At 30.5% G+C, this 14,809-nt stretch overlaps 1 protein-coding gene across 1 annotated transcript in view; it reads left to right on the top strand.

Annotated features, from left to right (window-relative positions):
- Window positions 1–720: 720 nt before the first annotated feature.
- LOC127700647 (reelin-like) overlaps window positions 721–14,809 on the top strand; it is an 87,328-nt gene continuing 73,239 nt past the window's right edge. Inside the window, exons 1-5 of the mRNA XM_052204205.1 lie at window positions 721–1,048; window positions 3,677–3,800; window positions 5,681–5,909; window positions 6,629–6,857; window positions 7,734–7,804. Coding sequence (XP_052060165.1) covers window positions 5,702–5,909; window positions 6,629–6,857; window positions 7,734–7,804 — 508 coding nt within the window. The 5' untranslated portion in view covers window positions 721–1,048; window positions 3,677–3,800; window positions 5,681–5,701. The remainder of the gene's footprint in view (window positions 1,049–3,676; window positions 3,801–5,680; window positions 5,910–6,628; window positions 6,858–7,733; window positions 7,805–14,809) is intronic.

Here is a 14,809-nt window from a genome sequence, read left to right as displayed (position 1 = left end):
GCTTTGTATTTAGAACTATCAACATAAGATTAATGATTAGTAAAGAAGGCGAGACATTTCAGCCTGTGCACTCTTGTTTTGGTTTGGTCTGTTTCTTGTATACTGGAAGCAATATGTCAACTATATGTGGTGTATGGAATGATTGTAAGGTGTACATGTCTGTCTGGCTTGATTTATCTTATCTTGACCTCATTTTCATGAGTCAGTGAATATGTTAAGTTTATGTGCTACATGTACATATAGTAAAACATTAACTTTATGACTAGCAACATAAAATCAATCATGGTTGGTAAAGCAGGCAAGAATATTTCAGCAAGTGCACTCTTGTGAAGGTAATGAGGTCTTCCTCGTCTACCTTATATAAAGTTTACCTTGTCTTTAGACAGAGAAGTCTTATATTCAAAAACATGGATTAAGAACCAATTTTGACATTGTTTGATGGAACTGTTTCGAAAAGATTGAAAGCTATAAATGTTACGTCAATATTTAATTGAAAGGTAATTGAAAAATGTGATATAATGAATTTAGATTATAGTAAAATTACATTTGAATGATAAGTTGTTATTTATTACTAACAAGAATTTCATTTACATCACAACACAGTAGGAAATAAAATGTTGCTTTTATTTTCACCATTTCTTATCTACTGTACTCAAGATAACCAATTTACTGACAAAAATAAATGATATAAGCTCATAATGTTAGAACGTATTATACAGTTTATATTCAGGAATTAGTCAAGAATATGAATATTTTGTAATTATATATCTAATTTTAAGAGCTATGAAGTATTTTTTCAAGTATATTGTTTACTCTCTTGTTTCAAATACATGCATTAATATTAGTTTTAAAGAATGTCATGAAAGTTTGACAAACATACGTCATTACAACTGCACGACAGCTGCCTAATTATCCTCTTGGCAAGACCCGTGACATTTGAAGAGTACAGGAATTACAAAACAAAAGACTGAAGTCTATAGCAGCAGTTACTCTTAAGGAGCTACACTTATGCTGAATTGGAATTGCAACATGTGATTTTTTTATTTACGTAAGTAAAGTGACTTTTTACTGGAAATATATTAAGTTCTTACAGATACAAGGATTATTGTATATTTTGGTAAGTAATTGGTTTTTTTTAATGATTTGAAAATAATTGAATTCTTATTTTGATTTTTTTGAAAATTGTATTATTGATGGGAAAGATTTATGTCTCAAATTTAATTAAAAATATGAATTTAAATATGTTTTAATATCCTAGAAGGAGGCATACTTACGCTGAACTGGAATTGCAACCCCAATTTTTGTTTGTTTACATAAGTACTTGAAAAATTATGATATTATAGATACAAGGATTATTATGTACCAGTTTTAAAAAAGAATCCTTCCTTCTATGAGTTAAAGCTGTTTGTGTAGTACCATTGTACTATAATAGCTTGAAAATAAGACTATCTAATTAGAAATTTTGAAATGGTGTTATTGCTTTAGATGATTAAGAATACTTTGTTCAAAAAGATTTATACATGCATGTATGAATTCCTGCACAGGCAAAGTAAGGTTTGTAAGTCTGGATGAAATTTTGATCTGGACATATATAACTTTTAGTGCATTTATTGGATTTTTTTGCATGTTATTTGGATTATTACAGAGTTATGATATGCAACCTAAGCCCTACTTTAACAATCTTAACATGAATTCCTTCAATATAACTTTTATTACTATGGCAAAACAAAATTTCAGTCAAAAAAATTATTTAGTTGTTATTAAGCAATGAAAGGCAAACACATATTTCAAAACAATCTTATGAATAAAAGCAGATGTCAAAGGCAGATTTAGGGGATAGGGGGTGACCAGAGCCTCCCCTTATGTAGCTATATATATGGTAATGCATAGATGTTTCAAAAGTATGTATACCACTCCTAATATTGCCTTGGTGGCCCTTAACACACCTTTCGTAATCCTGGATGATTGGTATATGTCAATAAGAGACAACCCAAAATTAGAATTTTGTTGCAATAGAACTTAGAATCAAATGTGCTTTTGGTATCAATTGTCATCAGTTGCTACATTATTGAACCTATTAGAATTAATTTTGAGAAGTCCAATAACTTTTAAACATGATTTCTTAATATTAAGTAATGGAAAAACTATCATGATAATAATAAAAGAATATGTATAGAAATTTGCAATTAATGTATAGTTGTATAGAATGCTTTGTGTCAATAGTTGTATAGAATGCTTTGTGTCATTAGTTGTCAAGAATGCTTTGTGTCAATAGTTTTATAGAATGCTTTGTGTGAATGCTTTGTGTGAATAGGTGTATAGAATGCTTTTGTGTCAATAGTTGTCAAGAATGCTTAATTTTAGTTCATTTATATGTTTTGGAGTTTAGTGTGACATCCATTTTCACTGAACTAGTACACAATTTTATTTAGGGGCCAGCTGAGGACCACCTCCGGGTGCTGGATTTTCTCACTGCGTTGATGACCCATTGGTGGCCTTTGGCTGTTGTCTGCTCTTTGGTCGGGTTGTTGTCTATTTGACATATTCCTCATTTCCATTCTCAATTTTATTTGTGTCAATAGTTAATAAGAATGCTTTGTGTCAATAGTTTTATAGAATGCTTTGTGTCAATAGTTGTATAGAATGCTTTGGTCATTAGTTGGCATGAATTTTTTGTGCCAATAGTATCAAGAATGCTTTGTGCCAAAAGTCAGCCTAAGTTAGAGATAACAAAACTACATCTGTATAAAAAACTGAAAATGATTTCCAAATTTATTTCTTAACTTCCTCACTCTTTCTTAAAATAATTTGTTTACCATTTCACTGCAAGATGTAAAATAATCATTTAAAGAAAAATGTTTTATCTTTCAAAAATTATAAAAATTGTTTTAACTTTTTTTACAATACTAAGCACTTGAAATGATACCCAATTAATTCTCTTTGAAATTTGTCTTATATAATTTCATTCTATGAAGAAGAAGTATTATTTTTTTAAATTGTTTGTATCTGACTTTTTGTCAGAGACTAAATGAAGTAGATGTAAGCAACTAAAGGTCATCATACAGCCTTGAACAATGAGCAAAACCATTCCATATAATATACATATATTCCAAGGAGAATTCAAATTGCACTTTTAAAATTTTAAAGAAACTTGTATATGATCTGGTCAAATGCTTATGTTCACAGATTCATCCTAGCACAAATGGATGATCAGTTCTATATATATATATATTTATGTGCAAAATGAATGTAAAATAATCAAAAAGTTGTTGTAAATGTAATTATACAAGTTTAACATTAAGTTTTTTTTTAGTTTAAGTAAATATGATATCGATAATATTAACTTTGTGTAAAAAAAACTTTTTTTATTGGAACTAATCACACTTACACAGTCAAAACAATTTTATTGGAAAGAAATCAACATGGTTCTAACAAAAGTACATTTGACACAGTTAAAAGTGCAAGTGATCTTTACCTGTGATAGAAATAGATGCAGTTGTTTGTTGAAAGAAAGTTCATGTTTGCATGCTGAAATATACATCTTGAGACTAAAATAGAATTTATGCTTTTGTCATGAGCATGTGCAAAGCATGCTATGTGTAGTGGGAGTGAAGAGTCAGGTGATCTTGAAATGAACAGTCATCCAATAATATCATTATGATTGTTTAATTGACAGATGTCACAGCAAAATTTGACTGAAAAAGGAAGAGTCTGACACTCACATTTTAGAACATCACAAGACGATCAAGAATACAGAAGAATTTTTTTTAATTCTTACAGAAAACACCTGTATTTAAATTGTAAGTCTAATAGCATAGCTATTACAATTGTAGTAGGTCTTTTTGGTTTAATGTAAGACCAGATTAAGAATTTTACATATACATGTATGGAGAGTTGTCTCATTGGCACTCATACCACATCTTCTTATATCTATTGATTAACTTAATGTTTGTCCCAACACTGGGTCTTGTTAGCCATTTCTAGGAAATAAAAAATCAAACCAAGACAATATTTTTGGAGGAAATAATTGTAAGAATAATAGATGATATCAATATTCTTCATAATTCCCTTCCAGTTTATTTCTCTAAAATGCTTGCCCTAAAAACTCATAGCACATTTGGTAAAACATTTGATTGTGACAAGTGTATGACATCATGATGGTAGCATAGATGGCCTAAAATTATGCAATTGTGTGTTCAAATATAATGTCAACCTGCTTTAAAGATACCTGTGTAGCCTCATACATGTTTTGTGTTGAATTCAAATATCAAAGAAGTAAAATTAAAAATATTTAAGATGTATTTTTACCTTTTAAAATTAATTCCATACTGGAGATGTAATTTTATAATAAATTGAGAGATGTAATTTAATAATAAATTATGTGTTCCCCAGTGTTTCTTGCAGCAAGTCATAATTTGTTTTCTTAAAATTAATCAAAAGAAAACAAACAACAATGTGTCCATAGTACACGAATTCCCAACTCGCGCCATCATTTTCAATGTTCAGTGGACCATGAAATTGGGGTCAAAACTCTAATTTGGCATTAAAATTAGAAAGATCATATATTAGGGAACATGTGTATTAAGTTTTAAGTTGATTGGGCTTCAACTTCATCAAAAACTACCTTAACCAAAAACTTTAACCTGAAGCGGGACAGACAGACGAACGGACGCACAGACCGAAAAACATGATGCCCAGCTACTATCGTAGGTGGGGCTTAAAGAAGAATTACAAAAATTTGAATCAGGATAGATCATAAATGATGGACCCATTGATTGTTGTTTGCTTAACATACAGTGTCAAAAATTGCTTAACATACAGTGTCAAAAATTGCTTAACATACAGTGTCAAAAATTGCTTAACATACAGTGTCAAAAATTGCTTTACATACAGTGTCAAAAATTGCTTTACATACAGTGTCAAAAATTGCTTAACATACAGTGTCAAAAATTGCTTAACATACAGTGTCAAAAATTGCTTTACATACATTGTCAAAAATTGCTTTACATACAGTGTCAAAAATTGCTTTACATACATTGTCAAAAATTGCTTTACATACATTGTCAAAAATTGCTTTACATACATTGTCAAAAATTGCTTTACATACAGTGTCAAAAATTTCATGCATATTCAGGATGAGTACAAATTATATAATACTGGTACATCAAATAAGTTGGTTCTGTAAAATGGGTGGACTTAGATGAATGGTGGTAAATTTAAAGTCCCAAATACATCTTTGACTTTCATATTAAAAGTGGTTTCATATTTATACATTCTGCACTACCAAAAAGCCTTTTCAGCATAGGTTTTGCTGCCAGATGAGAGAAGTCCAGGTGACTCTGTTTAGTCTGTACTGTTCCGCCTATATTAGACGACCCACTTTTCAGTGTAGAATACTATTTAAATAGAATAGAATCTTAACACATTTATACACAATATCACCACCTCTATTTACACACGAAACTATGTACGTCCAATGTTATAAGTCATGAGTGGGTCACAAGCCATTCCACATGTTAATATTCAAGGTACTGTTTCATATTCCACTACACTGTCCCTGATACACATGTTATATTCCCTAAACTGTTTACTATTATTAGTACGAAAGTTACTTTATTTGAGTAATTTGTAATACAGAAGATGGAACAACAACAGAACTGATATGAATTTTCCATTTCAGGTGATATTATACTAAAGTACTATGGAAAAGATACTTTTGAATATTATTCTGCTGGCTAGCTTTCTTTGGCCAGTGATTAGTTTTCGACCATACATGGAGCCATTCTTTTTTCTGTGTAATTACCATGGCAACAATCAGGAAGGTGGAGGAGTTGACAAAGGGGAGGTAGCTCTTAGTGTGTCTGTTGAGGGCAATCCTGAATACTACACACCAAACCAGTTTTATAACAGTAAGTAATCATTGTTTAGTTAGTAAACATTGCTTCAATTCTTTTTAAAAAAATATGCAAAACACTTTATAGATTCAAGTTGTACTATACCTTATGCGAAAAAATACCGTGACCCATAGTTGTTCACTTCAATGTCATTTGGTCTCTCTTATTTTTATAAATAGATATTTTTGATTGAAAAATTTGAAAAAAAAAATGTTGAAATAATCCTGAATTATAATTCCATGCGTTTGAATTGCCATAAGTGATTATAAGTACGAAATACTTATTTGAAACAACTTTTACAGGCTTTAAAATTAGAAGGTAGTGAACAGAAAGAAATTCTCTTTTCTGTAGGACAAATGTTTTATAAGTTCCAATGTCTTGTAAAATAATTGTATAAATTGAATAAGAATTGATATGATGTTAATTAACATGGCATATAAATCTTGAAACAAATTCTAAAAGACTTACCTTATATATGTCAGGAACTGCTTTTATTTTATGCTTAAATCTTTTCAATGATAAAAGATTGATTGATTTATGGAAAATAAATATTAGACAATTTTCAGGACTATGATAATGAAGAGAATAATTTAATATCCAGCAGTGACTGTTTGATCTTCAACAATGAGAGTTATTAACCATGGAAAAATGAATGAAAGTGATTATAGAAATTTTATTGAAAAGCTGATGGAATGTTTTTTTCAGCAATTCATTAACTTCCATTTTAATTTTAGTATCAATAAAAACCAGTTTAAATTTTGATGGATTTCTGCTGACGGGATTGTACAGTATAAACAGTGATGCACTTCTACGTTCCCAGTCACATGGTGTGTACCATCGGCAACTGTCAGGAACAAACCTTATGTGTTCCATTGTGTTCTCACATATCAGTTATAAACCAGAACATCAGATGAGGTTTATTTGGAAGGCTCCACCTAGGGGTACAGGATGTGTTAATTTTTTGTAAGTGAATTAAAATATCTTTCCCCAACTGAAAAACTATTTTTGCAAAACCAATTGTCTGAACAAATTTTGGAATTGATATTTGAGAAGTTCACCATTCTTATAGAAGGAATTGTTATGAAAGTACTTCCATGTTTAAACGACACATCTATTTTTTCATAATACTTAAAATGTTTCATTGAATAAAAATATATGTATGATAAATATCAATGAGACTGACCCAAAAACACAATAAAACTAGAAGAGACATACAAAAGGATAACAGAAATCAACAAAAATACTGCCCAGTACAACTCACATTAACAAGTGTTTGACCAATACCCTACTTCTCGTAAAAAACAAACAACATATGATCCAGGTAGCCTGGTTTGGTACAGACGCAACTTTTTTGTGTGCAAACCTCCCCCTGTGCCGATCAAGCCCATATGTAACATCTATAAAAATGCACAATAAAAAAACCTGCACAGTGCAGCTATAAACAGGATGACCACTTACTTGAACACTGATGACACAAAAAAGGCACATAATTTGGAAAACAGGGTCAAAATGTGCTCACTACTATAGGAATCTAAATAAGTTAAAAGAAGGGAAAACAAAATACATAGGAACATTTAGCTTTTTCATGCCAACTTAACAGTGATTGTTTTTTGTGATTCTCTATTTTTGTTGATATATTCATATAGAGATCATATGATCAAAGTTTGACATATTTGTGAAGACTTATGTGCGTGTTATTTTTTCTGCTTATGAAAGTTAAGAAAATAAATTGCTTGTGAAAACTTGCTGGTATACATATTAGGCTATGTATGACTTGCTGACATAATGTCATACCATTAAATAATAATCAAATGACTAGTAATCATGTGTATCTTTCAGAGCCACTGCAACATTAGGTCAGCAGTTGCTGTATAAAGATATAACTGTATTACAGCTCTGTGAAGCAGGAGGTAGGAATATACTAAAACCTTTCAGGATAGTAGTTACTGTGTTATATTAATACCATAAATACATACTGTCACAGGCTTGGATAGGGTGCTTGTGATATGTATGTATAAATGAAGGCTGTATGGTGAATTATAGCTTCTAGGTCATTTGGTCTTGGGTGGAAAATTGTCTCATTGGCAATCATACCACATTTTCTTATTTTTATAAAGAAATAATATAAATACCACATCTTATTTTTATAAAGAAATAATGTAAATACATGTATAGTACAGGTATTTTTTGTAATTTTAAGGATTTCACATGTATGACAGGATTTGTATTTACATATTAAATTTTTTTTATAACAAACTTTACTTAGATGGTGACAAATTTGCCTTTTATTGATGAGTCGACAAGAAATATTCAGCTTCAACGAAATATGAAAGTCTTATGAAAAGCCAATATAAAAACTAAAATCTTATCTGTAAATGTTCCCTTTGTAGAGTTGTATGTGACAAGTGCCTATATAAAAATATATTTAGTAATGTCTTGTCTTGAGTTCTGGATTGTTCATGTTTTCATATTAGTTCATATAAAATGTGAGAATTACCTCAGAATATATTTTGCAATAGTAAAGCAAAAGGAAGCTTTGCACTAGTTTTCAGTCTTATAAATTTTATATTTCTGTACTTTTCATTAGGTGAATTTCCTATAAATAACAATACATCATTGTTTCCTCTTTCCCTGTCGAGGAACCCCATATTTGCCTCCTCTTGTTTTTATACCTACAACTATGTTTCTATAGCAATTGGTGGATTTTAGCTATCCCTTTAGTGTCCCCATAGCTATTTCTACAAGTGGCAAAAAAATCATCTTTTCTTTGAAATCTCATATTTCCATACCAAAGACTTGTTACTTCATTAATCTTTAAAAATGATCTCAATTCCTATAAATAAGTATTAAATATACTTGAATTTATTGAAAATCTTTCACCAAGGACAAACTTCAACATTTATATATCCCCTGTTTAAACCTTGCAAAGTTTTCTTCTATTAACCTGATGCACAAAGTCAACTTTCAAATACCACATCCTCAAAGGAAATCCAGAACAACAGGTGCTTATAAACATTGGCCAATAGAACAACAGTTTAAGGTGGTTCATCACTATATATTTCCTCAGATAAAATTTTCTAATACTTTGTCAAATTGGATATTTTGCCATGCTTTTTAAAAAAATATAATCAATAGTGTGGTTCAACAATGCTATTTTCAAGCTACAAGTCAAATTTTGCATTGATTATTCATGAAAAAACACTTTTTGTGAATAAAAAGAAATCTATGAGATAGAATTTTGAAATAAAATATGAGAAGATAGGTTTTATAATATGCTTTTAAGAAAATAAAAAGAAACTTGCTACAAGAAAAAAATGAAAATTTCACTGTCATTCCAGTATAATTTTTTTTACTATAAGATTTATCTCCCCTTATATGGCAAAGTTGAAAAATTGAATCAAACAAAAACAAATATTTAGTATTTGTTAAAACATTCTAAATAATGCAATAAATCGCTTATTTTTCTCTATCTAAACAAACAGTCTTACACATTTATTGCAAATCTGTCTACATATTTGCAGATTTAAGCAAAGAACTAGACAGATTGTGTACTGCCATTTTACAATCCAAGATGGCAGTATACAATTAATCTACCTTAAAAAAAATGAAACCTTGGCTTGCTAAATTGGTAAGAATAACACAAATCCTGGCAACTGATAACCTTCAACACCCTTGTCATGTGTATAAAAAGATGAAATCTACTCCATCTATGAGTCGTCCCACCTCTAGTATGCAAATTATAATCCATCGTCCACATGTGCCCACATTGAGGTTCAGCCATTTTTGGTCTAGAATGATAGAAAAGGGTACAAATCCATGTGATATTGTTAGTCTACCCTGACCTTATTTTAATGGTTGATTGGTCAGCATTCAGTTTTTTTTTTATTAGGTTGGTTTCTTTGTTTTTTATAAGTAAAAAGTCAATTATGTTCAGTGTACTGAAAGATTGTAAGTTTACATGTCTGTTTCACATTGTGTAAGGTTCACAACACTTTCATCTAATTTCCATCCATCATTTACAATGTGAAGTTTATGTGACACTTACAGAAAGACATTGATCTCTAAGATTTATTACTTCCTTTTATTTATTCTAACATAAAATTCAATAATTATCAGTAATACAGGTGAGATATGCACTCTTGTGATATATCATATAAATTACAAAAAATTGAAATAATTTGTTTTAATACCAGTATAATTTTTTAATCTTGTCAAAATTTATAGTTCATGTAGAGTCAATCATGGTGTAATTTTTATACTCCGAATTGAAAAAAAATTTTGCCTACTGACAATCTCCCTTTTTACAATGCGAACATCAACAAACTTTTATATTTTTATCTAATTATAGATACTTTATTATCAAATCATTTTTTCAACAGTATATCTATCTGGAGAATAATGTTTATCTTCTATCATCATCTCCTAGCTTGTCTACTACAGCTTCAGCAAAGTTATCTTTCTGTAATTTAATCCATGTTCTCACCAACGGAATTCCAGGGTTAGAAAATGCATTAGTGGTTTTAGTGGGTAATTTTGTACCAGCACTTTGAGTCAGTTCTGCTTGATGGATTGTGATCTGTTTGGCAATGACATTAACCATATTTGCTGCAAGGTCATACTCATTCAATAATATCTGTTCATCTGTAACAGTAGCGTTCTCAATTGCTTTAACTAACATAGCTTCATTAGACATAATCCAATTTGGAATGGATTCAACCATAACTTTTGAGACAGGTGAAATCAAATTTGTATCATCTTGAGCTAATTCATCTTCTTTCTGTAGAATTTGGTTAGCAGTATAGGCAATCATTTCTTTGGCCAAGGTGACAATAAATTCTTCACCTGGGAATAGATATGAAAATTAAGTAAACAATTTTAGTTAAGTTGATGAATATTGTTGTGTTTTGAATTTCATTTACTTGAAAATCCCTAAATTCAGAACTTTCAATATAACTTTTCTAGTTTGTCAAATTAGATACGTTTTGTGTGTGAAAAGTAAAATCACAAAAATACTGAACTCCGAGGAAAATTCTAAAAGGAAAGACCCTAATCAAATGGCAAAATCAAAAGCTCAAACTCATCAAACGAATGGATAACAACTGTCATATTCCTGACTTGGTACAGGCATTTTCTTATGTAGAAAATGGTGGATTAAACCTGGTTTTAAAGCTAGCTAAACCTCTCACTTGTATGACAGTCACATCAAATTCCATTATATTGACAACAATGTGTGAACAAAACAAACACAATAGGTAAAAATGTCACAAATAGGGGTACAACAGCAACATGAACCCCACCAAAAACTGGGGGTGATCTCAGGTGCTCTGGAAGGGTAAGCAGATCCTGCTCCACATCTGGGACCCGTCGTGTTGCTCATGTTATTACAAAGCTGGTAAATAGTCTTATTAGTGAAGAGACACTTGAATGCACAAACTCAAATCTGAAAACAATAAAAAAAAGAAAAAGCTGATTTCATTTGAAAATGTGACATTTTGTTTTGTTTATAAATTTGTTTATAATATTTTCATGACTGTGATTTAGAAAAGCAAGCTGGAATTTTAAGTAGAGTAGCTCAATATGTCAGAATTATAAAGAAAAAAAGAGTCTGTGATGTAGTAGGTGGACTTCAAAACATAACCCCTCGTCCCCTGAGGCAAAGGATCTCCCTGTATCTAATCAGACATCTGTAAAATATTTCTGTCACAAATTTTCTCAGCAAATACAGATCAGTGCTTCTTGATATTTGGTGCCAAGTTGAATTCAGCTCACATTGATACACATACATGTATATATGAAATTTTCATCACACTTTCCTTTGCAACTACAAATAGAGCTGCATGATATTTCATACCCAGCTCTATATTGGTACACTATACTATTCGATAAATTTTCAGATCTTTTATCTACTTCCTGCTTGGCGTAAAGCAATCACCAATCCATCAATCAATTGATGGAGCAATCTACTTCCTGTTTGCTGTGTACATGTATAAACTTCATATAGAAATTTTCCAAGAGAGGGGTTATAAATGAGTGAACAGTATCTGACACTACATCTAGATATATAAGGAAACGCAACCCCATTTTTGAGGAGACAAATTTTATGCCCCAGCTGTGGCTGAGGGGGGCATTAAGTGTTATCCTTGTCCGCCTGTATGTCCAATGGTACGTAAGTACGTCCCAAAAATTAGTTTCCATTCTCTAACTTAAGTTTGCCTAAACCAAAGGTTATTGAATTTGGGTGGCGTCACTTTTGTCTCTAGTTATGTCCCTTTATAACATTATATGCAAGCAGGGGCATCATCTGTGTCACATGGATACATTCTCCATTTATTTTTCATATTTTACATTCATTAAAATTTAGTTTATTTTAGTTAAGTTATCAGATTAACACTTTTGATATTTTCTCTAAAAGTAGTAGGGTTTTTTTTCTGTAATCTTGTTTTTACTAGTTTTCAATATAGCAGAGCCTGGCCCTTTTATATTTAAATATGAACCATCATAGATTGAAAATATTTAAGATATTGTCTAGGTATGATGATAAGCAAGAGGCTTACCTTGAATTTCTGCATTTGCTTTGACACAAAATAGCAATATGAATGTCAGACAGGATGCTTGAATCCTCATTTTTGACAGATCTATATTTAATATCATTTGGATTCAAATAGAAAAAGGTAAATGACTTTGAAATTTTTCTATATTGTTATTCTAGAAACATGTTGTATGTTCAGTTTTTTAAAGTACGTTTACACTGCAGTTCACTTCATGCTACATGCTGTGAAGTTCAAAAATCAGGTCAAGCAAAAAATGTATCGAGGAAATGTTAGTAGATAGAAGTTGTAAGGTACAATAAGACATAAGTTTACTATATATATATTATATAGATATCAGTATTGATATTTTTATATATTTGGTGTTACAGCTTCAAACTTCTTGCATTTAATGGAAAATTGCAATAATTGCAAAGATCTTATTATTGATATTAAGATATGAGCCAATGCCTTCAATTTCATAAACAAATATTTTGCTACTTGATGTCTTATAAATGTTAATAACTAATTTTACCAAAAAATAAAATTATGCATGAAATGGCCATTTAAGGTCTGATACATCAAATTCAAAAGTGACATCCAAACTGACATTTCTAAACAGAAACGTCTAGGTTATATCATGTATTAATAGAACTTAAATAAAGGAGTAGGCCCAGTAAGACCCCTTTTTGGCCCCAAAATAAAGCAGTTTTACAAAGTTGTTAAAATGTAAATTTTTAGCTTTTTATTGGAAAGAAGAATACTTCTGTTACATAAATATGGGCTGTTTTTGACAATACAATGCACATGTATCGGGTACTAGCATCATTAAGTAATGCTAAATTACTGAAATCTTCGAAATTTTGGTTAATTTTTAGACGGTTTCCGTCTGAAATGGAAGTGGCCGCATTTGTGTTCATTCTTAATATTTAAATGCAAGTTGTATTTGATGATAATACATAACATATATAAAGGTTGAGAATGAACACGGATTCGGCCACTTTCATTTTTGACAAAAACCATCTTAAAAGTGACATATTATGGCATATTTGATAGATTTTTCATATTTAAGCTTGAATTTGAGCATCTTTAATGACTAAATCAGTTCAAATCTTTCACATAAACTAATTGAATTGACTGAAGTAGACACTTAAGTGTCCAAAATCTTTCATCAGATGAACCTAAACTTTGAGGCCAAAATCAGCCCTTACCGGACCTACTCCTTTGAAAAAATGGAAGAATTTCACTTTTTTTTGCAATTTAGGGCCAAATATTGGCTCTTATCATACCCGCTCCTTTAATTATCACAGAGCTTCTTAATGGATGCCTCATATCTTCCTCTTTCTATTAGATATTATTTGTAACATGACAATGAATGAAAAACCAAATTAAGAAAAAAACTTTTATAATGTTCAATCCTTAAAATAGATGAATTTAGATAAGATTATGAAAATGATATGATTAAGTTTATTTTAAGAGATGAAATAAAATTGAAACAATTTTGAAACAGTTTACAATGTTTCAAATTTACAAATTCAAATATGATAAAGATGTTTTAAGAGAATATTGGTTTAAATAATGATACTTATACATATTTCGTATAAGCATATTCGATTTAGGGAAATTGAATTACTTGCATATTTTAATTAATATTAATACACATTAATATGTCAGAATGATAAAAATTGGCATAATTATACCACCCGCTTTAAAAAAGTGAGGGTATACTGTTTTACCTCTGTCTATCAGTTTGTCCATCCATTCGTCCGTCCAGCCGTATGTCAGTCAGTCCGTCCGTCCCATGAATATATTTCGTCCCATCTTTCTCAGGAACTACACTACAAGGATTTCTGAAATTTGGTTTCAGGGTTTATATAAGTCAGCTATATCATGTGATGCGTTTTCAGATTCATCACTCAACAACTTCCTGTTTGTCGTCAAGTATTTTGGCGGGGGTATCATCATCACTTGTTTATTTATATATAGGTATACTTATATAGAGTTTAAGATATTCTAAGCTTTATACTTATATAGAGTTAAGATATTCTAAGCTTACATAGTGATTTTTATATAACACGGCTATTACTGATGGTGCATTGAATAAAATGAACAAGGAATTTTAAATTATAGACAGACATACCTGTTATTATATCTCAACATTTTCATTAGAAACTTAAGGGATAACAAGTGGCAAACAAGTATCCCAGTTTGAATAGGAGACAAAAATAGGTGTCCCGAAAGGATAAGTTGTTCTGCTCCACTCTGACACTTGCAGTTGCTCATGGTAAAAGTCTGATAGTAAGAAACCTCGAAGAAAACAATATAGTTGCTTTCGTCTAGATTATTTGGTCTTTAGTGTATAGTTGTATCATTTGCATCATACAACAT

This window comes from Mytilus californianus, unplaced genomic scaffold (assembly GCF_021869535.1).
Source record: "Mytilus californianus isolate M0D057914Y unplaced genomic scaffold, xbMytCali1.0.p SCAF_1, whole genome shotgun sequence".
Lineage (NCBI taxonomy): Eukaryota > Metazoa > Mollusca > Bivalvia > Mytilida > Mytilidae > Mytilus > Mytilus californianus.
The sequence above is the reverse complement of the archived record's forward strand: the minus strand, read 5'-3'. Positions and strand labels throughout refer to the sequence as shown.